Genomic DNA, 27,384 nt, shown 5'->3' on the forward strand with positions numbered 1-27,384 from the left:
TCCAGATGACAGCCTGTCAGCAGGAATCCATAAGTGAACTATGACTCTTTTCTTATGAATCATGAATCTTACAGGTAAAACTTGAGGCTGTTCATTGTAGAACTGTTCTGCACTCTAACTGGGAGGAGTGAATTCTGTGTTAAATTAGCATATCGAATTTATCAGACCGTCACTCCAGAAAGAAAAACATGAGAGTGAATATCGAACTGCAAATACTGAACCATGGTTTCACGTGGGAATCGAACACTGTTCCTGTATTCTGTTGACTTTCGCTCCTGTCATAATTACTACAACCACTTGATGTCGCCTAGCAACACAACGTAATTATGGGTCATAATAACCTGCAGGACAAACGACAAAATACTTGGAATGTTATATTCGCTTCTAATATCGAGGTGTTTCGGTTCCCAACCCTATTTAACAAGTCATCGTCTTTATTCATTTTTAAATTGATTTATTTTTCAATTTTTTATTCAATTGTTTAAATTGTGTAAAGTCAGAAGTCGCTGTGACTTTTCTGTGCAGGTCTTTTATCATCAGCATCCTTGAAGGTCCCAAAAACAAAAAGAGCAATAAGTTTTGTCTTACATTGTTTAGTGTAGTGACTAATCATGCAAGTAATAAATTGAAAAGAAAAATCTATCAAGACTCAAACTTCCTCTATTGTTTGTGTCAATCATTCACTATTAGTCAAAGCTGAGTGAATTGCTACCAGGTTGGAGGGATTCAATCAGATGGAGAGGTCAAAAAACAGCCGGCCTGGAATTTTAAATCTCCCAACAGGCATGTTTCATTCATTATGCAGCGACACAATAGTGCACAGTGAACAAGCAGACGGCCGATTTCCATTACATCATTATATATATGCAAAATAGTGTAATAGAGTCAGCTAAGCTCTTTTGTGTGGAGGTGTAATAACTCGCAGTGACTCGCTGAGATAGAGGGAAGCTGTTTGACAGCAGACGTGGGAGGGAGGCGACAAGCGAAGGTAACAAGGCCATGTGTCTTTAGCACTCGTCTCCAATTTGTTTCTGAGAGAGAACAACACAAACAGACAAAAGAGTTTTTGTGTTTTCATTAAATATGGCTTTCCCAGGAGGCTGTAATGTTTGTGCTGGAATATGTCTTCCAGACAGCTAAGCCTTGCGTGTGTGTGTGTGTGTGTGTGTGTGTGTAGAAAGAAATCTTACAGATTATCTGCTGTAGAATCACAGTCATGCTCATGCTACAAGATCCGTCACACAGTTCACATTATAGTGTCAACACAGAGGCAACAGCCAGAGGTGGACAGAGTATGTTTCTGTTATTAAACCTACCGTTAAAAACAACGCAACAGCGATGGGACAAAATAATTTGTATCTCTGTAACAATATTAAGCTGAGCATAAACCAAACAGCATCAAACACAGCCGACCGATACGGGGAAGATGTTACGTTGCTAGGTAACACAGCAGTTGTTGATGCTATACAGTGAGTTGCAACAATCAGTCATTATTTTGCACGTAATTGACTGAACGTCACTCTGAAAGGCGGTGCACACCCGACCACCAGACCCAGCATGCACCTGTTGGTTCACGCAGCGTGGCAGGTGCGTTTGATTTGGGACACTTGCTGTGGTTCGTGTGGTGCAACCAAATCAGCAGCTCCTTCTCTGCTGCAGCTGCTGATTTGACTCTTTTCATTAGCCGCATTCTCACACTGTTAATCGTGACTTCATTATTTGACTTTTGTTTTTACTCATTAACAGTTTCAACTTTAGACGCAGAGAAGTAAAACACTTCAGTTGGGGAAAAATAAGAGTACGAGTGAAATTACTGATTTTCTCCAGTAACGACACACACACCTGTCTCTCTCTCTCTCTCTCTCTCTCTCTCTAAAACACTTCACCCCTGTTTATCCATAGTCATATAAAATATGAACCATTCGTGTGAAATTCTCTCCTAATTGCTGTGTGAAGTCTTGAGTAATGGCTAAAAGTAAAGTGTTTTCTGAGGTCACCGTGACCTTGATCTTTGACCTTGACGACACAAAGTCTAATCAGTTCGACCTTGAGTCCAAGTGGACATTTGTACAAAATTTGAAGAAGTTCCTTTGAGGCGTTAACAAGATATTGCGGTCATAACAAGGCAAAAATTGTCGTCAAAATTATCGTCTCTGCGAGAATGGAGGGACGGACTGGGAGTGTCCCAGTTACAGCGTTGAGATTTGCATCCTGGGTAACCATGACTAAACATCCCAGTCAGTCACTGCTATAGACAGCTATACCCCAGACACAGCAAACAGTGAAGATGTCATGTGTTTGCTGTGCTCTGGTTATTGGTTACTGCCCCCACCGGGAACGGGAAACCCAGATCTGGTGATATACTGTGTACCATGATGCAACGCTCCCATCCCAAGGCTGCCAACGCTTCCTTTGCCCCCACGACCACTATTTGTTGTTATAGTGACGGATAGGATGGCGGGCCTCGGAGGATAATAAGGTTTGCAGATACATCAAGAGTCTCTGCAAATATCTGCAAACACCGTATCTTCACGTGAGAAGTGAGAGTTTGGAAAAGAATAAGTGAGTCACTGTTTCTCTTGCCTCCTAAAACCACTTCATCCTGCAACAGCTTGTCCATTTACCATCCATCCTCTTTACGACTTTGACCAAGGAACAAATGAAAGACAGAAACTGGGAGGGGTTGCAAGAGAGTGTATTCTTATAATGTAAAATGTTCTCGAGAATGTGTTCTTGTCACGGCCTCGGTTTCAGGTTATAAAATATGAACGATTTGTGTGAAATTCTGTCATAACTGCTGTGTGAAGTCTTGAGTTATGGCTTCAGTGACCATTGACCTTTGACCGCCAAAATCTAATCAGTTCATCCTTGATTCCGAGTGAATGTTTGCGCCAAATCTGAACCGGGATATCGCGTTCACAAGACGGGGACAGACGGACACTGATCCAATATCACGGCCAGTTATTCGACATCTGCCAGGTGTGGAGATTTCTGGCTGTTGAAACTCCAGCTCACACTTTGGTTTTGGAACTGAATTTTATTTATTTATCTGTCTTAAATCAAGACATTTGAATTCTAGATTCCTGTGTTCCACGTGTGAGAAGAAAGAGGGGAACAGGAGTGTTGATAAAATGTCTTATTGAAACCATCACGCAGAGTCCTGGTTATCTGGGTTTCATCACGCAGAGTTTGAAGGCTCTCGTGAGCTCCACCCTGCTCTCTGCCAGCTTCCCTCCCGCTCTCCTTCTCCCTCATCCTCCCTCGTTTCCATCCGTTACCTTATCGCTGCCACCCCACCCCACCCCCCCACCCCCCGCAGTTCTCCCTCTCTGTCCGTCTTGCCCTTCCTCCATCATTCTTCTCATTCAGTTCCTGTGTTTGTTGAGGAGCCAGTAAAAGTGGCACCAGCAGCTGTCCAAACACTGATGGCCCCCCACTGTGTGTGTGTGTGTGTGTATGTTCCCAGTTGATTTCATGCGAGCTATTATCACAGCCCAGTGTTTTCCACTGCTGTCACCATGGCACCCAGAAGGCAAAAGGGCAGATGAAGAAGACAGGAGTCGGTGAAGAGGTGGAATATCAAGAGGAAAAGAACGATTTCACATTTAAAGAAATGTAACGGAAAAGACAAAGAGCACGAGAGACGAAAACAACATGAATGATGCCGGAGGAATAATTTAATTGCAAGTGGTTCCCTGTAGCTAGAGACCACACTCTCTGCAGAACCTCAGAGACTCTACATCTCTACTAAGTCAAGGTCGGGAACTCCACTGCCAAAAACAAAGAAACACAGCTAATCACGGCAAAGTAAGGTTCAGCACACCGAGGTGTTTTGGATCAAAGCATTGTGGATTCAAAACTCAGCGGTTGGTGACATTTGAAGACCTGATCCTTCACATTCTTCGTTCTAGTTCGGTTTGATGGATGTGTGATGGAGCACAGCTGCTCAGAACTTACAGATATGAAAGTCCCAGATACTGGGCCTCATGCAAGAGCCGTCTGTTCTCATTAAGTAGCATCTGCAAGTGACTGAAGACAACTTGTCGCATTCACTAATTTCCTCTAGGAACAGGCGAGTGTCACTTTTAAATATGTTTAAGTTTGTTACCGAACTCAACTAAAATTAAAAATTAAAAATTAAAAATAAAATTAATTTAATGGAAAATTTGGAAAAGAAGTTCAATAATGTGTTTTTTTATTTTATTTTATATATGTATATATTTTAATGAATCTACTTCCACATAACGTCATGTCAAGCAATTCCCTCTTTATGTGAAATAATCTGTATCAAATTCCCGCCTCCTTGTTGGTGAATCAGTTATTTTTTATTAGTTATTGTTCGTCTTTATTTGAGAAGCTACGGTGAGAGAGACAGGAGAGTCGGGGAGACAGAGAGGGAATAACGCTGTTATTTACCAGTTTTAATCCCCTGGTCAGTTTTGTTATGGAGGACTCCTCTGAACGACTGACACCGGAGGAATCCAAACCGGGAGAAGCCGACGGTAATGGCGATGAAGAAAACAAACCTCCATGATCCCGACTCTGCCCGACCTCACTATTGCACAACTTGCAACGAATACGCACCATGTCCTGCTGTAAACTCTTCCGACCAGCGTGTGACCACAGTGAAAGCGCTCAACCTTGAGGAATAAAATTGGCTGGAGAGAGTTACATCACTACTGATACTGATGTCTTTCAGAGCAAGTTCATTTCCATCCCGTCTGCCTCCAGGCTGCCAGGAGAGCGCAGTTACCGAACCGCTGCATGGGTGGTTTTCGGGCAGGACGGTCAGCCGGCCCAATTAGCCCCCGCTGAGTCGAGAGGAGAGGCGGGAAATGACTGCATGTAATTCTTAACAGCTACCAGTAAGGCTAAGCAGAGTCTCAGTGCAGCTGTTAAGTGAGTGTCTAATCAGTATCTAAGAGCAGAAAGTGCCTCTTCTTCTAGTCCGACAAGATCATTTTTCATCTTAATATCTTTAGTGGCACTTATTTCTTTATAGCTGTGTCAACGCTCTACAGCTGAAACCATCCAGACTGCTGTCCCGTTTATTTGATGAAATCCAGTTCATCCTGGACCTAAAACTGAAGGCAGAGGGATCCAGCAACTCAAAACTAAATCAGTTGAAATGTTTACAGTCACACTGTTACACAACACAGCCGATGAAGACCTACTGGTTGGTTTCATAGTTGCTTAAATCAGCCTCTTATTTTCTCAAAGAGTTTCTCAGATGGTGCGTTTGGTTCTGGAGCCCAGCGACAAAGATCAAACAGATTCAAACTAACACATATTGTGCAATGCAGATGGTCTGTTGCCCTCAGAGAGAAAACTTGGATGTTGAATTTGAACAGGCCAGAACAATTTCATTGTTTAATTTGAACAAAGGTTTTAGATTTTTAAGGAATGAAAGCGGCAGCAAGTATTTATATTTGTGGACAGGAGTTTAAGCATTTTTCCTTTTTGCACATAAAAATAACACGGACAATTAATTGACGATGTGATTTTGTGACTGTCTCAGCTCTAATTTTATTTAGGACTGTATACATCATGACTAGTGTTATTTATATAAAACGGTTTCCCTCCTGTCAAGCTGCACAAAGTGCAAATCTGCATCGTTGAAAGTTACGTTGCTTTGGTTTCTAGCAGCAGTGACTTCACATGGACATATATAACTTTTATTAATTCTAAGTTAATTCACCCCGATCAATAGGACGTTATCAGCACCGAGCAGCAATCTCCTATTAAACTTTAAGAGTTGTGGTTGACTAAAAGATCAGTGGACGATGTGTGTGTATGTGCTGTGTTACATGAGCGTGTGTCATCTTGTATGAGTGTGCATGACGGTGATCTGTCAGCCGCTCCTTCATATGTAATTCGTGTCATTGCCGCTGTCCTGGTATGACTGCGGGAGCTTAAGGCAACAGCTGTTCTCTGCTGCTCGTCTCCGTCCCGTCTCCTGCTCGTCCCCGTTCTGATCAACTCAGGTTCGGGAGAAGGGCTCAGAGACGTTTTGACGCGATCTTCACACGTTGTTAAAATAAGAGGCAACTGTCAACAGAGAATTACTGAATCTGAAACTGTTGGATTCAGCTTTTTGTTATTCAAGGCTTTTGTAAAACGCTGACATACATCAACGCTTCACTTTCTCATTCCCCTGTTAAAAGGGTGATTAATCAAAAATGCATTAGATTCCAAGCAGGGCTGCACAGAGCGTGAAATAATGAGTGAACCGAGTCATAAATGGCAGTAATTGTAGATCACTTAAGTTGAGGCCAAAGGAGGTCCAAGTCACGACCAAGACCAAAAATAACAAAGGTTCAAATTATTCACTTACGGTACCAAACTGCAAATGGTGGCTTGAGATTTTTTATCACATTTTTTAACTTCATTTTTTTTTTAAAATAAAATAAAAATAAATACATTTAGTATTGGGTATATTACACGCCTTTGAAACCTTCATGCAGGAAAACAGAATTAGCAATAAAATAAATAGGATTAGTATTTCTAATAACTCTGCCATGGCCCTGGGTGCATCCATCTTCAGATTATCTGACACCTGTCGAGATACATGGTCCATAATCCAATTCAAACACAATAAAGCTAGTTAAGTTATTACTTTAAACCGAGAGGAAGACGTATATGGGGCCGGTGTGGAAATATTAGCAGCTAATGCTTGCGTCATTTGCTGCAGGTGGACCACCCGTGCTGGCAACCTCACAATCACATATTCCTGATAAAAGGCATGTCAGTGTTGGCGTTGGCGGTGCTATTTGTATATTTTATGATCTCACACACACACACACACACACACACACACACACACACACACAGGAGAACAGGAATTAACTAGTCATTTTGTGAGACTTAACAGGCAAAACATGGGGCGAGACTGCGATAAATCAGAGTCACAAACACCTGAGAGTCTGAGATAAGTCCAAGATGAAAAAGAAACATAAACAGAGACTGGACTTCAGACCGAGACCGTACTGGAGGGCAGCACTGGCAGCATCGACACAGTAAGAGGCCATCTAAAGCTCATTAAACTTTGTTTCAAGCTGTTTCCTCTTCCAGATACTGAATAACCCATTTTTGTGTAGGAGCCGATCTGACAGTCAAACAAAAGAAACCATAATTTTTTAAGACAACTTTTGTAATAATTAGGGTGATAATTTAGTTCCTAGATCCCTGATTCCCTCATATGTCCCTTTCTGAGGAAGTCTTCTAAAAAAAGGAACATGTAATTATGTTTGACTCACAGTGAAAAAACTGACAAAAAGGACAGAATTTGAAAAGGACCTTCTTCTAATTTGAGTTTCTAAGAACATGGCTGTCTCAATTTATCCTGTTGAGTTCAGACTTCCGTGGTCCTTTCAAGTCTTTTTTGCTTGAGTGCAGCAGCAGCGTCAGTCCTATAATGGCGAATGTCCCGACTGACAGCCCGCACTGCAGTGTTGCCAACTTAGCGCATTTGTCGTTGGATTTAGAGAATTTTTTCAAACAGGAAAAGGTACAAACCAGGTATAAGGCTGGACTGTGGATGGGTGCCAACTGTGTGGCTTAGGGCTACACCTCTTGTTCACCCAGCCGCCCTGGTTTCAAGGCTGCGCTGAAGCTGCAGGGGAAGCGGAGGAGCACTTCCGATACACCGAGCCTCACCTCCATTGCGGCAAATAAACTGCTTTCATTATTACTGAAGGAGAGAGAGGAATAACAGGAGACACACGGAGCGAGAGAGAGCTGCAGAGTGTAACGGACACACACTGACCATATCCAGTTCAGCCATACACTCGGTTTTGACCTGGTCAATAGTTAACTTAGTTAGCTTAGTTTCACTTCGTTTTTTTTTATACCCAATCCGGCAATTCATCATATTGTGGATCATTATGCAACCTCGCCCACTTGGCTTTGCAAATGAGTCGGCAGGTCGACATATGAGAATGAACAGGCACAGATTTGTAAGAGCAGAATCAGATTTGATCGTGCAGCCGTCTCTGCTCTTTCCAGCTGCTTGGGCAGTTTCTGAGCACAGGAAACACCCACGTCTGGGATGTTAGGGTCAAGTCCAACCTTATGACTATTCAGGACAACATGTGATTTACATACTGTGCGCCTTTAAGACTAGTTTCATTTATTGTGTGGATCTGCACTGAGGATTGAAGTTCAGCTAAATTCTGGGGATAAAACTGATCTGCTTACTGTTACCTAGTTTATTCATACATCTATGGCAGATTTGCGCCACTGGAAATGCTGTCATTTTGAATATAGCCAGAGTCCATAATAATTATAATCATTGCATCATTATTATTATCATCATAATCATTCTTCTTTGTTTGAACCATCAGTTTTTTTTTCAGTACAACCGACCTTATCAGGCTCACTAGAGTTCTGAGGTCAGGGAACTGATTCATGGTTGGTTCTCATCATTTTCTCTGTTAAAATTATTCATTTATTATTCAAACAGAAAAAGAAGAAATAAAAAAAACCTTACAACTGGTTCAGAAAAGCACTGAAGCTTTAGTGATGTCCCACACTTCTAATTCGCTTTGGATAAAAGCATCTGCTGGTAAATGTAAATGCTGTAATGTAACATGGCCACTGCTGTATAAAGCTAGTAACTGCTTTTAAATCAATCTGAGTCTAAACATGAACAAGACTAGGTATAAATCTAGTATGTGGCTGAACAGTGTATGAATGTTTAAATACTAATTTAACATGGCAGAGTTAAATCACACTTTCAGTACCATGGATAGTGCCACTCGGCCAGGCGTGCTAAATCTCTCATTGATAAAATTCAACATTTAATATAAAATAAATCACAAAATGCAACAGCACAACGTCCTGTCAACATAAAAAAATAAATAGGCTAATGTCACAGGAGCACAAGTGCTGACAGTAAAAGTATATTTAAACATTTAAACTGTTCTATAATCGGACTGGGAGAAATCTAACCATAACCCAATAAAATCAAACACGCCAACAAACGGAAATGAGTGCTGTTAAGAAATAAGGGTTTCTGTCCAGTGAAACGCCAGAGGACTTTTAATTTGAAACTGTTACAAGAAGTGTTGAGTTTGCATGCACAATGCAGAAACTTTAGCTGAGTTGAAAACTGTCGTGGATCCACTGTAACGACGTAATAGAAAGTGTTTGTGCCAAATCATTTTGAAAGAGCAACAGCCCAATGGGAAAAGTCCAACATCCGGCCAGCCGACCATAGGTGTAACTTCTTCACTCACTCACTCACTCACTCAGTCACAGACATTTGTGGATGTAGCACTGGCCCGTGGTTGGTCCAGGCAAAAAACTGGATCATTCAGCATCAAATTGAATATGACTTGAGCCATTGAGTGTCAATGCATTTTGATTTTTTTTTAAGATACTTCAGAAACCGAACACGGCTTAAAAATTGCCACTGCCTGGGCTTTTATTTTGAAAGTATAAAGAAACAGTCCAACAGGATGACCAGTTCAAGGTCAAATTAAACATTGCTCTCTTGAGTCCACACACACACAAACACACACAACAGCCAGAAAAGCTAAACATTATGCAAAGACCGACGGCCGTACACTATTGGGATTTTCAAAAGATTCAAAAACAGCTGGTAACTCCTCATTGATTAATCCTCCAAGACTAATTTCACTAACAGACTAATTTCCTCTCTCTTGTTTTGTATTCATCAGCAATTATGCCATTATCTGAGCCACACAAAAGACCGGCACAGGCAAAGTTGAACAAAGGACAATCTTGTTCAGTGTCACAATAACACCGAATCAACTCAAGTAACATCCAGTCGCTCGTACAAACTTCTCCGAGGAAGACAGGCAGAGAGTCTGAGCCCTCAACACGACAAGCTCATTCTGCTCCACTTTGTCTATTTTCTGCTATTGTACTGTGACTTTAAGCAGGTACCACAATTCTCACAATTACACACTAAACAGTGGAAACTCCAGTAATGAGACGCATACACACAGCCTTGCCTTTCTTTCACTCCTTCACATCCTTTTCATCTGTAAGAACTTATTATATCCCTGAAGGGAATCAAATGCGGGTTTGTCTTTCCAGTTTATGTATGAGCCTGATTCTTATTATTATTATCTTATATTATTATTATATATATAATATTATCATATTAGAGTGAGGTTCTTACCAGCAGGGGCATGGCCAGGTCAGCAAAATAAACAAAGGCTGCACCAAGTGTGAATCCCACAGCCACGGGCACGAAAGCAAACGAGCCGTACTTCCCAGAATCCTCTGCCATGTCGATCGCCGGGGCAAGTAGCGACCAATAGGAAGCAGCCAACATTACCTGGGAGAGGCAAAAGGAGGAAGAAGGAGGGAGATGAATAAAAAATTAAAAAAAAAGATAAAACTTTTTATCAGGTTCCAACTTTCAGAAATTTATAGCAGCCTTTTTCTTCTTTATTCACGTCACAGTTCAATTATTTCAGGTCTCCTAATACAACTGATTACATGTATGTTTCTGTCTGCTGACAACAAAAGGAGAATATATGAATTACCTGGGCAACATTTGTATGTGTAATTACAGGCACGCCTTATATAGCAATCTGGGGGCTAGATTATGCTAATGATCGACTCAAGACACACTCATCAACAAGAAGCAATCATCAAGATGTAACGAGGACTTGAAACAATCATAAAAAAACAAACTTTATAAAAGGGAAGCAAGAGAGTTTCAGGATAAGAATATGAAAATGTTCTTGAATGAAGCCCATTGTTTGTGAGGTTTTACTGCCGAGGAGCCGAGTGGTCCTAGTGGAACCTCAAACACCTCTGATATGAATTAGCATCATATTCAGTTTTATATTGTCAATAAACATTAACTTCCCCTCCCTTAAAACTCGAGGCCGAAGTCTCTTGAAGTTTGAAGTGTGTGTGCCTATGTTCATGATATGTGTGCGGGTGTCTGATGTGTTCAGCATCCTCATAGGTAAATTGCCCTCAAAGCATCTTTCTCTTCAAAGCCCAGTCTGTTTGTATCATCTGTCAAAGTCCAAACAGAAGAGGAGAAGGGGCGTGGGGGGTGGGGGGTGGTTCAGTATCCCTGCACACACTAGTATTTCTTTTCATGCTACACGTATGCAAAGCGTATCCGCAGCCTCTGTTGTTTATCACTGAAAAGCTGCAGCGTGCCGATTCTTATTCCGTTTGTGTTCCTCGTTGATCCTCTCATGCCGCTTCCTGACACGCCGTCAGCACTGAAAATGTGAAACACAAGACCGTGTTCAGCCCTGCCAATCAAAAGTAATGGAAGCATATTGTCAGGCTGCAGTCGGCTCCGGCACTCAACAGTAATGTAACCGCCGACATCAGGCCGTTGTCAAAATTGATTGCAACTCACTTCGTGTGGAACTCTGGGAGCTGAAAACTTGTGATTTACTGTAAACTCTGCAATTTTATTCCTGCCTCCTTCATGTTGAACTGAAAGCTTGACAGCAATCACATCCCTATCATGACCACAGAGGACAAATGATCCTTTACTTACTTTCCAAAATGATCTCATCCTGTTTTTCTGTTTACAACATGAACCACCTTGATGCTCCCGAACTGAATCTTTTTTTTAGCTCTTTGCCCCAGTGCGATACGGCCTTAAAATAGTATCACAAGGTATTTTTGTTGGAAGAAAATCTATGAGAATTACAGAACAACAGTAAAATATAAATATAATTACAGTTAAAAAGAAAGAGCAGTGGCACTTTTCTTTACTTTAACTCTCTGATCTTTGACACAAACAGACCGATGTCAGTCAGCTGAGATCAACTTTCGGCTGCTGCACCTTCAGCTTCAATGTTGACCACACTGGGTGCAGCTCTCCTCTGCACAGCCCCCCCCCCCCCCCCCCCCCCAACAGGGTCCAGGAAGTAGCAAGCACACACCTCAAAAATGCATGTTGTGAGGCCCTGCACGTCAATGAAGCTGATTGGTTGCACCAGATTTCTGTAGTGAGGCGGGTAGGAAACTTTCGACACGTGTGCCTGTTTTGTGTTTGAATGTACAGAGAGAATATCCAGGTTTGAAATCAGTACGTCATTAACCAAAGAGGAAGTAAAAAGGCCAGGAAGACTAATTACTGCGGCCTTTGATTTGAATTGAATCTTAACATATGCTTCAAAGCACAGCGCCGCGCTGGACTTAATGGAAGCACTGGTTTTACAGGCATAATTGCGCTACTTATAGTGGGAGCAGCGGCTTGATTAATAATTGTAAAGGTTTCATTTCATTCTGTTCCACCTCGCTTACTTTCCAATTATAGCAGGCGGTTTCATCCAAGGTGACACGGCGGGTCAAACGCAGCAACTGGTTCCAATGGGCTGTTTTTTTTTCGTTAACTGGGAAGCTTGTTAGCAAGTGCGCTCGTCAAGGTGTCTTTGACTCGGCTCCCACCAGTTCTCAGATCAGTTATGATACTGCAGCATTATATATATAGTATTGAATGGTCCAAAAATCTAGAGCACGCTTTCAGACCTGATCTGTGATCAGAAAAGCACATCGCTCTCACAATAAAAAAGGAACAGGCGTCAGGTTAATAACAATATAGTTGAAACAGAAAAAAAGAAAGTTTCTCATGAACACTGTAATACATAGAGTTCAAAGCAGCAGTGTGATATTTCACTGTCGGCAGCTCCAGATGGAGAGGGAGGGAGAGCAGTTAGAAAATGTGTTGGAACTTCAATGCCCAGAATATAACAACACGATATCGCTTAATCTAACACTGAACAATGTGGCTGATCTGTGACACCAGAGGGCACAGAGAGACGAGGAATCTCATTTAGCTGAGCCCTAACTTTCCTCTGAACATATCACTTACTGGCAGCTATTAAAACGACAAACTTTTGCAGGGATGGGTAAAGATGCTGATATCAGTCAGAAGATTGCGATGTCAGAGAAGTGAATCTCTCTCAGCTCGCCTGGGACAGTGGGGAAACGTAATGTACTTTTGTTTCCATCTCTCTCCTCTTTCTGTGACTGTATTACCAATAATCTGTCCTCGTCTTCCTTTTTCCGTTCCACTATCAGCATCGTGCTTCTGATCTCTCTTCCTTTAAGGTTCCTCTTTCTGATCTGCACTTCCAGCAGCCAAAAGCCCTCCAGGTCAATCCCGCAATCACCAGTCGCACTCATTAAGCCTGAGTCTCGAGGCGATTAAAACACCTGTCCACCATTGATGCCAGCGCCCAATTACTGCTCCGTTATCTCAATCAGGGCCAAACACTGAGCCGTTTGCAACTAGTGTCAGATGGAGATGTGGAGCATATTCTGCCCCAGAAATATTCCTGCCATCGAATGAACACGTGAGCGAAGCCGGAATTCATCTGCATATTGTGCAAAAAGTGCTGTCGGAAAACACAGTAAATGTAGTTCTAATTATTGCTTTTACTTTGTTGTGATCTTCTGATCTTGTTGCTGCCTCAGGCCTGTAAGTGTGTAGATCTACAAATTACACAAAGGGGATAAGAGCCAAAGACACGGAGGACATTTCTCTAACTCTGCTGCAGCATGTGACTGTTGCTGGGTTAATTAATCCTCCACTTTGATCCAGGATGTTTGTTATGGACATTCATGTTTTTCTAATTCTAATAACTCTGGTGGGTCCTTCGACTTTTCATGTACCGCGACCATCCGGTTAGAATTTAATCATCAATTTTGTCCGATCACAAAACAAATGACCTTCATTCCGGCTTGATCTGGATATTTGTGCTAATTAGTAAATGTTAGCATGACTTTAGCGTTTAGAGTCATTCATGGAGGAACAAACAAATGAATGAATGAACTGACAAAAACAGAGAAACCAAAACAAACTGCTGGGTCACTGGATCTTTGCATTGAACTTCCCACACAGTTCAAAGAGTCACATTGACTCTAATGACAGAACGAGTGGGAGGAACACGAGCTTGATTCAACTCTAACTCCTTGACAAACAGAAAGCTTTCATCGGCTTTATAGTTCTAGTTGTTGAGTAGGACCTTGGCAAACGTCTGTGCCAAATCTATCTGTGTAAGTTAAGTTCGTTATATTCAAACCAAGAGGAGAATCTCCCCAAACGAAAGACTTACGGCATAATTTAAAGTTTTCTTTAAGACAAAACCGCACAACAGAACATTAACCAACTGGGTAGAGGCCGTGAAGTGTCCCTGAGCTGGACGGTCAGTCATATGACCCGTCAGGGTGAACACAGGTCCAGGTTACAGTTGCCGGGGCAAAGACACCTCAACACAGAACATCTGGAAGGCATCAGCATGATGTTTTCACTTTCTTCAGTTCGAATAAACCGAGCGCAGGTGCAGTGAAGAATTAAGGACAAACAAATCATTCGTACTAATTTGACTCTCACACGTTTAGCTCAACTTCACGACTACAATTGCGATCGGCTGGAAATTTGTTATCAGTGCATTCCTAAAGAAATGCCAAACTGCACTCTGAAATACTGCTTTGTACTTTCCGGTTAAAAATAACGTCAGACTGGAACAATTTCTCTCCAGTGTAAAATTACTACTTTTCCCCATTTTAAATCAACCTCGTCTATAATACACCGGAAAACTAACGTTTCAAAGTCGTAGCTTAATCAAACTTAAGAGAGAGAGAGAGAGAGAGAGAGAGAGAGAGAGAGAGAGCATCATTAACACGCTCTCATTGTTAATGACTCTCTTCTGGACACCATGGGGTGCTCAGGTCTCACGACGCTCGAGTGCAATCACCTGCATGCACGTTACAGCATTATCAATCCTGCAATCATATATTTACCCCCCCCTGAGCTTGGGGGTTAAACATGAGCAATGAGCGGCCTATTAGTTATTATTAATCACATATTAGAAACCAACACTGAGCAATTTAATGGTTTCATAACTATACGGTTTTTCCATATAATGGTCTATATATATATATGTATAGGGATTTATTAGAAGAGAGCTATTATATGGCACATTAAATGGAAGAAACAAATAGTGGGCTGTAGTCTTTTCTAAGGGGTGTCCTTGCTTCCTTCTGAATGCTCCAGTTTCTGAAACAATTACAGTTTTTTTTTTAATCTAATCACAGCCTGTGGGCAAATGAAGAAATAAGCAGGACGGATAGTTTGATTGATTACCGCGATAAAGACGAGCCATAAAGCGACTTGATTACTGCCCTACGCAGACGCCCTACTTCACAAACCGAGGATAAACCTGGGTCTTGTGAAGCGCGTGTCCATGTGAGGAAAATATTCACCTCATTATCAGAGCGAGACGGACAATACTGTGCATGTTTTCATCCCACTATCGATGCGTTTCGCTGCCCCATACCCCACCAGCTTTCCAGATACAGAGTAGACTAAATTGAACCCAATGGGAGTTGATGAGATTTTCCTCTCATCATGTGTGTGTTCCCAATCTCAGTGCTGCTTTTCTAATGGTCTGTATTCCCTTGTCAGTGCAAAATCTCCCACTAAGGAGAAGATGCCTCGATGCGTTTTTCCTTCCCCATCAATTCATCTTCCCTCCGGACGTCTCTTCTATTCCATCCATCCATGCCTCAGTCTATCTAGTAGCTAATAACGTTCGAAGCCATCCACTTGCTCCCACTTCATCTCGCTCTCTCAACCTTAAAATCGATCTAATTCGCTGATTCCTGAGTCCATCTCTCCATCTCTCCCCAAATCTCACCTAATCTTTTCTCTCCCCTGCACTTCAACCACCATTTAATATAAGCATTGTCCTCGTCAGTCCTCAGTTTCTCATTTTATCTGCAGGTCTACCTCTCAGTTATCACGGGTGAATTCCACAGTGCCGGATAATTTCATACCTCGGCCGGAGGTTTTCAAAAAGGAATCAAAGTCTGCAGTGAGCAGATAAGTTGTAATCAACAGCCATGAATCGATTTCATTCCAGATAATGACTCAGTAAAAACCACATGCGCTCATTGATTCCCTCAAATCTGCTTTTCATGCAGCAGTAGTAAAAATATCTCATGAAGAATTCTGAGCATGAAACTCCAAAGAAGACGGAGTAGATAGCGGAGAGTCTACAGCCATGCTCTGGCAGTTCGAGCTAAATGCTAACATCAGCATGCTAACTCGCTCGGAATGACAATGTTAACAGCAGGTTTAACGTTTGCCATGTTGGCCGTCTCAGCTAAAAATCTGCCCATTGGTGTTAAAAACAAAGTGAGGCTGAGGCCGGTGTAAATGATGTTCGCTTTTCATAATGTTTGGGCACAAAGTATTTTTTCCCCCCACAGGAACAAACTCTGGCAGGACACCAGTGTGTGAAGCAAAACTAAAACTCTGCCATCTTTGGCCTGAAGTTACTGTGATGGCTTCCTGCTAAATGCTCAGACGCTTTGTTTGCCACACGGCCTTCAATTAGACATCAATCCATTTTTATTTGTCCGTGCAAAACAATACGGCTCCTTCGTGAGTCGGTAGTGTTGCTGGATTCGTGACAGACCAAAAACGCCAACCTCACGGTGGAGATGAAAAAAGCCAGGAGATCACCACAGTCAGTCAGAATCGTCCTCTGAGGACCATGAATGGAAATCCATCAATAAGTGGTTGAGATATTTGAGCGAGGACCAACGTGGCGAACTGACTCAGCAGCCAGACTGACGCTGCCCTCTCTGCAGCCGCTGCCACGGCTGAAACTCCATGCACGCTCTCGCAGAAGTCAATCCCAGTATCACATTAGAATCAGTTGATGTTGAGCGCTTTCCACCGGCAATCAGGGCTGTATTGATCAGTTCAAAAGGTTAATCTGTTTTCAAACAACTACATCATGCTGAAAGTGAGCTACACTGACACGTCACCACATGGCGATCAAATCGTTCAATGGCAAATTAAAGGTATTAGACAGAGCATCTGTAAAGCTTTATTTAAATATATGTAAAGCTGATTTATTTAATGTGACGTTACTTTATTTACAGTTTTTTACCAGATTTTATCACCGGGTCCATTTGTTTTGGAAAGGAAGAGACTTCTGTGGATTAATCAGCTAGTGGTAAAACCTCCTGAACATCTGGACCATTAGTTATCAGAGAAACGCTGAGCAAACATCTTTAATACTTTAATATAATACTACTTTTAATGATTTAATGATTAAAAATTCCCTTTCTTGAGCTGCAGCAGTGTAAACTGTCCTGGACGCTCGGCAACAATCAGTTGTCACTATATTTATAGTGTTTCTATAAAAGACGGGTTACGTGTCAGTCACTTTATAGAATCAGACAAGCAGAAGGATAAAGTACTTAGCCATGAACAGCCAATAAAACACACCGTGGCTCCTCACAAGCAGAGCAGCATGTCGGTCGTGAATATTGCAGTCAGTATCAAACGTCAGCCCTGGGAGAGTCGCAATATTTACAAATCAAATTCTCGTCAAGACCGATCACGTCGCACACGCATCAAAGCTTCGCCTGCATCACACTGACAAGCTGAGAAACATTAACCAATTGTTCTCCGCTGCTACAGCCCCGCGCAGGAAGCAATTACCCGTGTGGCTTCTGAGGAACGGATCAAATAAAACATGCTTCCTATTGAGCATCGAGGGAAAACGAGCGATTCATCTGCCATTTTGAAAAAGAAAAAACCATTCCACTGAGCTTGACGCTGTAATTCTACAGCGACAAGAAAGCAACTTCATTAAAACCCCGCAAATCCCACACGTCTCCGAGTTAAAGTCAAAGTCGTGCTTTACAAAAGAGGTTGAGTAAAAGTAACATTTATTGCGCTTCATTCGTTTAATTAACGGTGTCGTCAAAGAATCCAGGACCAGGTGCAGACGAAAAAAAGAGGGTTTTAACAGCATCAAGGTAAATTTTTCTCATTACTTGACACCAGGCGGAAAACATACGCCGGTGCGTGTTTTGTGTTTCACACACACACACACACACACACTGTCTCTCCCTGAAAAGGTCACATAAAAGTACTTGTTGGATCGAATACCTTTGTAGAAGAACTCAGCCGGCAACCTTCACACAACACAGCTGAATGCTCCGTGTGGACAGTAGAAAGTGTTTAATTGAACTGAGACACAATGTCCCAATGTGATAACAATAGATGTGGCGAAGAATTCACGAAATCCTTGAAGCAAAAATAACTTAAAAGTTCTAAATGTGTGCAGCTCACTAAACACAATGGAAGGAAATAGAGAGTGAGGAGTGTGATTCAGGTGGGAGAGAGAAAGGTGAACCGTTTCCTGTTGAGCTCAAAGTTTCATTTAAAGCTTTAATTTCTATCTGAAGATATTTAAACTGAATATTTGTATAAAATAAGTTCGTTGCCCCGCAGAAGGAGCATTTCCTGTATGGTCGAAGCACCGCCCACTATTTTCTCACCCAATCCACAGTTTAGAATGGAAGCACAAGCGCACCTGTAGATTGTCTGCTACCAGCTCGCGTTTAAAACTTGGGTGTAAAAGCACTAACGTTGGGAGGATGTAGTTATTCATGGGGAGAGCAGGTAATGCAGCGGCCCAGAGAGGAGTTTCTAAAAGCTACGCTGTCGTTCTTATAGCCCTGAGCTTTTTGACTGCGGGGCTTTAAATTAAAGCGAAGACTCTCGCTCTGAATACTGATTTGGTCGCTGACATTCAGCCAGTCGCAGAATGTTGGATCTGCTGTAAGAGGCGTACGACCCGCAGCTCTCCATCTTCCCGGATAAAACAACGTCTCAACATTGACTTAAAGCCGTGAGGAAAGCCACATGTGATTATGAGACGGCGTTTACATTCCTCCTGTCACTTGTGTTGGTTCTCTTTTACTCAACGCCACGATTCAATTAGTTTGATTTGCACTCAGCCATGCAAACAAACACAGACACACTGATTATTCACGCAGGATTAACGAGAATATTTTATGTTCAAATGCTGCAGTCAGCATTGTGTGAACTCGATTATAAAAGGGCTTGAATGTAAAATATGTTCATCCTTTACTCAAGAAACATAATTAAAAAAAAAGCAAAGAGGAAGCAGTGAAAGTACTTAGCATTCAACCCTTCATGCAAAGCATATCTCCTGAAAACAACAGATTTGGCCCGTGATAACCTCGTGCACCTGATCTGCTTCCTGCGTTCCCTCTTCACCCACAACACCTCACATCCAATGGCAGTTTCTCCCTCCTGCATGTCCTCACAGCCACTCAGCGCTGCGATCTGACACTGGCTGGTGAATCCAATCATTCTGATGCAGCGAGAGAGAGACTCTTGTGATGGAGAGGTGGAAGGGCGGCTCGGGAAAAAAGAAAAAAAATGCTCATTTGAAATTCTATATATGCGTCAAGAGAGAGGGCGAGCAGAGGGCTGATAATTAAGCAAGACGCTGTAGGTCTTCGATCCAATTCTTCCTGAGGAATATGAACAGACTTTCCTGTTCCGCTTCACCTACAAACTGTAAATATTCTGCATGCAACAGAATATAAATGAAGTATCTGTTGTGATGTGCAAGGTATTAAGGTGAAACACTGTAAACTGAAAAAACTACACGTGATGCATTTAAAACCCAAACATTTATATTCTGCTTGCATCCGTTTGTTCGTACAGTGACAGACTGCATGCAAAAACGACCACATGCCACTCTTATTAGGTATTCCTGATAGGTCCTGTCAAACCCCCCCTGGATGCCAATGCTCATTCACCTCACACACAACATGTATCTGGCAGCAGCGCGGCAACAGAAGCAATGCCCATATGGACAAATGCCTAGACCTCCGCTACGGCTCCTTCAAGCTCGTTTTCAACCTGTGTGACCAAAAATCACTGTTGGACGTGCCGTGGGTTGAATTCTGTGAAGAATAACACCCAAACACCCTAAAAAAAAAAGAATCCCACATGGTATAATTATATAAAATGGTGCTTATTGCTATTATTATAGTTAACTGTGTTTTTACTGGCAGCCACAGGAAACTCAGTCAATCTCCAACGTTCCTTCAGTCTGGACGGTGAAAGTAATTGCTTTGTTTCTGGCTGATGTTTTATTTTCAAAGATTTAACATTGATATGTTTTTTCCGCACTGAGGGAAACAAACGTCTAAAATGCGTGGAGAGGATTGCAGCGCCTAGGGTGTAACCTAACGTATGTAAGATAGTCAGGTCTCAGACGAGGACAGGATAAACATCCAACTAAAGATATAACTCTGCGTTAAGACGTCTCCTTCCTGAGAGCAAGACATTGTCTCAACTCACACACCGGTAAAGTTCGCCACAAAAGCCCAGTACGGCGTAGTTTGCTGTTTATCCAGGATGTATATTTGTATATATTAGTACATTTGTGCATCATGTGCATTCAGGCCAAACAGCTACAAACATCGCGGGAGGGAAATTATTGAATATGTGTGGTATTAGAATTCGAGCGGGCAATAAACACACAGTTTTGACATCCCGCTGTTTCAGCTATTTTTTCCTCTTGATGTAAATTAAACAGAGGCTTCGTGTGCAGAGTGATGCTCGGCTAAATCCTGCAGGAGAGTGAATTCTTATCCCAGTGCAGTTTTGTGTCTAAATGGAGGAAATATGTGTTTTTATTGAAAACTTTTAGACCAGTTAGGGAGAGGAAAAATAATGTTTTTTTTGATTATATAAACTTCTGGAGGTTTGTTTCTAGACAAATAAAAAATGATCTTTGCTTTCTAACTACGCAAAAACACAGTGCAAAGAAACACCCACCACACCACGTCTCCTACAAAATTCTGTTCATACTGTATATAAGCAGTTTACATTGGCTGATGCTTTCTGAAGGAAGGGTAATACCGCCCGGATTGCGTTCACTGGAAGCGGTTCGTTCCAGTGCAGCAGGCAGTGTGACGTCCTTACACAGCAGTGAAAACTCATTAGTCAATGAAAATTTGTTTGTGCATGGGTGTAAATTCGCAGAAGACAGCTGGAGACGCCTTCATAAACTGTCTGCGGAGGAATTGAATGAAGTCAGCCTTGAACAGGGGAGAAAAAAAAATTTGTTTAAAATGTTCCGGATAATAACTTAAAGAAACAGAGGATTGGGATTAAATGTCGCCCATTAACGTCATTCGCTGTAACTGCTTTCACTTTTCTCCAAGAACGAACAGCGTCATTACCTGAAACATGCCAAGAGAGGTGGGACCGGGAAGAGAGAGAGATACAGAGATGTAGAATCGAATAAACTATACGGCAAGTTGGTTTTATTCTTCGCCAATAATCAAACAGACGCTGTGTTCTGGGACAGCAGGACGCCATTTTCTGCTGTGACAAAGACTGTATGGCGTGTCTGTATGTGTGTGTGTGTGTGCGTGAGTCCATCTGTATCTGAATCTGTGTGTGTGTGTGTGTGTGTGTGTTTGTGCGTGTGTGTGTGTGTTTGCATGTGTGGGATCAGAGTGTGTGAGTTAGGGGGAGAGCAGATGCAAAAGCATGGGGACAGGACGGCATCTGAATCACATGAGAAGCAAAAAGCCCGAGACATGCAGGTCATGATAAACCCACCAAGCCTAACACACACACACACACACACACACACACACACACACACACACACAATTGTTTTTTTTTTATGTTACACTTAGGAGTATTGTGCTGGACCTGAGCGTGGCTGTCCTGCAGGGAAACGTATTCTGTGACTAAAGGTTCAACTTGAGTGCACGCCGTGTTGCCGTGTTGCCGTGTTGTTGCCGTGTGAACGCATTAATGTGCGAAACAAAGTGTGCAAATACAAAGTGGGAAGAAAAAGTAAGAGAATCTTTCTAACAGATGAACATAGTGAACAAAATGTAGAACTAGCACTGGCACCGGTCGCAGCAACGGAACTGGGTTAGCATACAAGATTAGCTAATAAAATCTGATTTAACATTTTACACTCTAAGTGATAAAAACCCAAACTGGAGCCAAAGTAGAGCAATAAAAAAGAAGAGAGAAATAAGAAAAGGCACTTCTACTCTCGCATTCATACATTCTGCTAAGCCCCCAGCTACTAATAAACCATCTACAGAATTATCAGGTGTGAAAACTTAGATGTAATAAGTTATGAACAGTCTAAATTTAGTCTCTTATTAAAATAAAATACGCTAAAAGCATATCATACCAACAACAGGCTGTAAAATTGGAAACTGCCAGTTAGTATCAATAGTTCACAGAGTTGACGCCGGGTGGACGAGCTCATTGAAAATATATTTCAGAAAGATATTTAAATTGGAAAGAGGTTAAACAGATGTGTGACAGAAACGGCACTCAGCTGTTCTCTGTTTACATCTTATTTCAGGAAGTAATTAAAAAAAGCTGTTAAGACCAAAGCAGAGTAAATTGAGATAAGAACAGATGGAGATAAGATTTTTTTTTTTTCTTTCCTACCATTCTCATTTTCAAGGAAGTGTGGAGAATTTCTCATCATTTGGTATTAGTCTTATCAACCCACTTATCTGCAACTCACTTATCAAAAACCTGAGAATCAGCGCTGGGAATTAATTTTTCACCAGGAATAAAAACAATGTCCATTCCACACAAGCACAAGACAGTTATTTATGAAGCTTCCTACAAATAAAATGTAGAAGTTCTCCTCTGAAAATAAATGATGTCACCATTTACCAGCGATAAGAACTGTAAAATCGAATCTATAGTTTTCTTAAATGCACAACTGTACATTTGTCAAAAATAGTAAAAGAATACAGTTAATTTAGTTAGCGAATTCAGTTAGCAACTAGCTAGTAAATATAGTGGAGCATTTATAGGCTAACGTGCCAGATATTTTCCCACGCAACCTAATATGGTGATGTCACACGTATGTAACATGTATGTAGCATGTTGTGTTTACAGCTTGTTGGGATGCGAGAGTGTAGCAGTTCATGATTTAAAACCCAAATGAGTACTTTGCTATATATATATATAAAATATGTAATTGTAAGAAGCATAATACCTCGTTAGACATGATAAGACGAGTTCTCCTTCAAGAGGAAGATTTATCTCAGACTTTTAGGAATAAATGTGGCATCTGGACGTGTCAGGCTTTGTCTGTCTGTGGAAGAAACTCAGCCTCCCACAGTCAAATGTCCATAAACTCATCACATGGTGGCATCCTCCTACTGTACCTACTGTACGTGTGTGTGTGTATGTGCATGTGTGTGTGTATGTGCATGTGTATGTGTGTTTCAGTTAAAAGAAAAAAAAAAATCGAACTCACCCCAGCTGCAAAGCCTAAACTTCCATCCAAGATGCGCTTCTGAAAAAGGCAGACACAGAGAAAAGGTTGTGTGCAATTCAGTCAGATCAATATCCTCAAACCCTGAAAGTGTAACATCTAACCTTTCAGTGAACCACTTACTACTGACATAACAGGCGAAAATACAACATGTCCTGAGAGACAGAGGTTCAAAGATAACAAAAAAAATAACCTTTGGGATCATGGGATGTATTGTACTGTAACACACTCTCTGTTAGTCATATTGGAAGCCCCCAGCTCCTAGCAACACTATAGCTGAATGGCTTAGAGCATAAGTTATGCTAACATAAATAACACAGGCTTTCTCTATGTGCTGTTCTCATCTGGGAAATTATTCTTTTATCGCTGATATATGAATTATTCTCTATTAGATACATTAAATGAAGCTGTATGGTAACATGAAGAACAACCACATTTAAAGGAACAGGAAATAGGCATATTTAAAAAGAAAAATTGTTAAATGAGAAGATGAATACCATGCTTATATCTGTCCGTAAAATATGCAGGAAGACAATTAGCTTAGCATAGCACATAGACTGAAATCAGGGGGAGGCGGCGAGCCAAGCCAACGTGATGTTGCCTCATATTTCGGATAGATCCAAGCTAGCTGTCGCTCCTTGTTTCCAGTCTTTATGCTAAGCTAAGCTAAGCTAAACAGCTGTTGGCTCCAGTGACATATTTGCCACGACAATAACGACATATTTTGGTGGTATCAATTTTCTCATCCAACTCTCTCTCTCAGCGTGTGAAGTGTCCCCTCGAGCTCAGACTGACAGTCGGTACCTGTCGGCTGGAGAAGACAAACACCAGGGCGGCTCCGGCGGCGGTCAGACCCCACGTGAACAGAGTCCCCAGCAGGGCCTGGGTGACAGGGCTGTAGCCTTCAAGCATGGCCCCAGAGCTGGACACACACACACACACACACACACACACACACACACACACAAACACAAAGTTATCTCGCTGCATTCACATCGTATTGGAAGAAGTTTCATCATGACATCTTGTTCTTATCTTTCCCGGAGAGACTTTGAGAACTAGAGGAAAACAGAATGGGTGGATTCAAATCTTCCATTAACTACCCTGCATTTAATTACTCCTGAGAGCCTAAAGTAAATATTGTCCCCATCTTGAAGTCGATGTTCATAATAAATTTGGCATGTGAAAGCAACATGTCCACAACACTTTTGGGGACTTTGTCTTTGATGCCCAAGTATAGACAAGAATCCCAAGTGAACCCACAACAGATGAGAAAACAGGAGTGAATGTTCTTTCAATGATTCATCTTAAAATCAACATGTGTCTTTAAAACCTCACATCTGACACACACCCACTAATGTTTGTTCCAGCACACGACACAGAGCAAACGAGCATCAAATCCTGTTTGCTCAGGAATTTAACATCCTGAACTTCTCTATTTGCATGTGTGTACACAAACCTGTTGGTGTGTCATTCATCATGTAAAGAGTAAAGGAAAAGAAATGTAGAGTATGTGCTGTGAATACTAGGATTGTCTCTTATAAGTTATACAAATGATCGTTACAGATGAGTTTTCTTGAAAGCTACAAAACCCAACTACTTTACTTAAGTAGTTAAATAAACAAGGGTCCATTTTATTGCTTATGAATTTAACTTTTCATTTCTAGAAAGAAGAAAAAGTATTTTATCATCTGTCGAAAGTTTCTTTGTTTCACTTTAAAGTTGCTTTAACTGACACTCCTTCACCTTCCTACGTGACGAATGAATATGTACTATAACTAGTGGAAGTATTGACCACTGTAAACTGTAGGAACAGCTTTCATGTAACCATCAAATTACATTTTCATGAGCACATAAATAAAATTTAAAAAAAAAACATGCAATGGGAATATTTACCATGCAGCAGCAGTTAAAGTCTTAATGATGTACTGACAACTCCTTATGATAATTATAACTTAGTAGTACTGATATCCATCTCATGAATGTGAAGTTGAAAGTGGTCCATAAATAATAATCACGTGTTATGAGAGTACAGATTTAGCATTGCTAAAGCTTTAATTGACAACTTGACATTTGAACTAAAAAAGCTTAAGAGTTGCAAAATGTGTGTGACACATAAACCCGCTTTCATCCGGCTTCATGAGCCCCGCGGTGAGCAGTACAACTGGTCTTCGTGTAACTCAGGTACGAACACGGACACACGTAGTACAGCTTACATACAGGTAAATGACGTGACTAACCTGCAAATGAGAGACAACCGGCGCAACTGAAATGCCTGCTCGCTTGTGTTGTGAAATATCGCTGCTGTAAAATCACTCACACGCTGTTTGTGACATTAACAGACAACACGCACTGACTCTGCTGCTTCATTTCACCCTAAACTCACGTTAACGCTCATTCGTTTCAGATTTACTCACTTGTTTCCACTAGTGCCTCGACTCCTTTGTATTTACTTCCTACTTCCCGGTACACGTGTCTATGACAGAATAAGCCCCGCCTCCCCTCGAAGCTTATTGGCCAATCTCTTTGACAGCAGCAGTAGTAAGGGGGGTACATTCATTCATAAAAACAAGTTTAATATGAAACATACATACAACAACATATTATATATATGTATATATATATTATATAAATATAATTTGTAATGTAATTTCATGCTGGGCTTTGGGTTGTTAGTTCCTCTGACTCTGATGCCACGTCTTGCTTCGACTCCACCACAGTTCAGAGGGAAATATTACACTACATTATCCTGACACTACATTAATCTGACAACTGTAGTTACATTACTTCACAGATTGAGGTTTTACATTCAAACAAAACATACAGCAATAAACAGTAAAGTGGTACTTACATATGAATATATCAGTATTAATAATTCCTTAATATAATATACAGTTATATAACACAGCAACCATTTCTTGTGCATATTGTACTTTTACTTTTACTACTTAGTGTATAAATTTATCATTTACAAACTAAGTGAGAGTTTCAATGCTGGACCTTTGCTTGTAATGGAGTATTATGGAGTAATGGAGTATTTTCTGAGTATTATTACTGCTTTGATTTAAGTAAAGGATCTGAATACTGTGTTCGGGTGCTCATGTGCACCCATTCTGGAGATGTTGCTTGGGAAGCTTCCCTTCCCAGTGGAAGTTTTCAGGATTGCTGCTCTCAGTCACCTCTCTGCAGTAATTCCTTGGCATGTTGACCTTTGACCTGTAGGCAATGTTTTCCTGTTTCCCTAAACCTTGGAATATTGCGAAAGCACCACTGAACTGACTTCACTTACACATCTGATGGTGATTTAAATTAGTAATGGCTCAGTCACCACTAAACTATGACGAAACATTTTTGTAGTTATTTTAGTGTATCATTCCACATCAGTCACACACAGACAAATATGAGGACACTGGGAGCCAAAATAAGATTTCTGGTGTGGAATCTCATTACTTCAAAGTGTGCTGAAAGTATTTGGTGCAGCATGCCATTTCATATGCAGCATGTTTTACTGAAAGTGCCCTCTTATGAAACAATCTACGACAATAAGTGTATGATTCACTTTCACTGGAATAGTTATATTATTGCATACAAGCTGCAGATGGTCTCTGCATTTCATCTGGAGCAGCACGGCTCCAGGTGGATCTGATGGTCCAATACTTCGGTTCAAACTGAAATATCTCAAAAACTATTGGACAAATTGCCATGAAATGTTGTACGGACATTCATGATCCCCAGAGGATGAATCCTATGGGACGCTGGTTGTCCTCTGACTTTTGTTCTTGCCCCAAAAAAGCAGATCAAAGTTTTTTTCATTTATTCAGTGAAATTGTTTGAACAGATGCACCAAACTTTGTATAAATAGGGTGTAAAGCACGCGCATCCAAAAGCACTTACACAGGTGCTGGATCAAAAAGATTAAACTAAAAGCAAAAACACTGTGCTAATAGCTCCTGGAAATTTTAATTCTGACCTGCAAGGATCTTCGTCAGGCATCAATCACCATCACAAAGCATCTGAAACAATCCAGAAAGGCTAGAGCATGTATAATATTACTATTTTTATATGAATTTTTCTATATAGTTATTTCTCAATCTTTCTGTTTTATACTTATTTGACTTATGAATTATATTTGTCTTGCCTTTTCTGAAGTGTTTTCTATGTGTGTCTCTATGAACTTTGAACTTTGCCTGATGTTTCAAGCTGTGCTCTTGAAACATCAGCCAAAGTTCCCACAGTGTTTTTC

The 27,384-nt window shown here is 41.2% G+C and overlaps 1 protein-coding gene across 3 annotated transcripts in view; it reads right to left on the reverse strand.

Moving 5' to 3' along the window:
- The window catches only part of slc39a11 (solute carrier family 39 member 11), a 77,778-nt gene extending 52,170 nt beyond the window's left edge, over nucleotides 1-25,608 (reverse strand). For 2 of the 3 annotated variants that reach the window (XM_022742965.1, XM_022742963.1), the window contains exons 1-4: nucleotides 25,559-25,608; nucleotides 23,946-24,063; nucleotides 23,124-23,162; nucleotides 10,148-10,306 (exon numbers count right to left, since the gene is read on the reverse strand). In XM_022742965.1, coding sequence (XP_022598686.1) covers nucleotides 10,148-10,306; nucleotides 23,124-23,162; nucleotides 23,946-24,053 — 306 coding nt within the window. In that variant the 5' untranslated portion in view covers nucleotides 24,054-24,063; nucleotides 25,559-25,608. The other variant, XM_022742964.1, reaches the window with a different exon arrangement.
- Nucleotides 25,609-27,384: the final 1,776 nt, after the last annotated feature.

Source organism: Seriola dumerili, unplaced genomic scaffold (genome assembly GCF_002260705.1).
Source record: "Seriola dumerili isolate Sdu_G_001 unplaced genomic scaffold, Sdu_1.0 BDQW01000068.1, whole genome shotgun sequence".
NCBI lineage: Eukaryota > Metazoa > Chordata > Actinopteri > Carangiformes > Carangidae > Seriola > Seriola dumerili.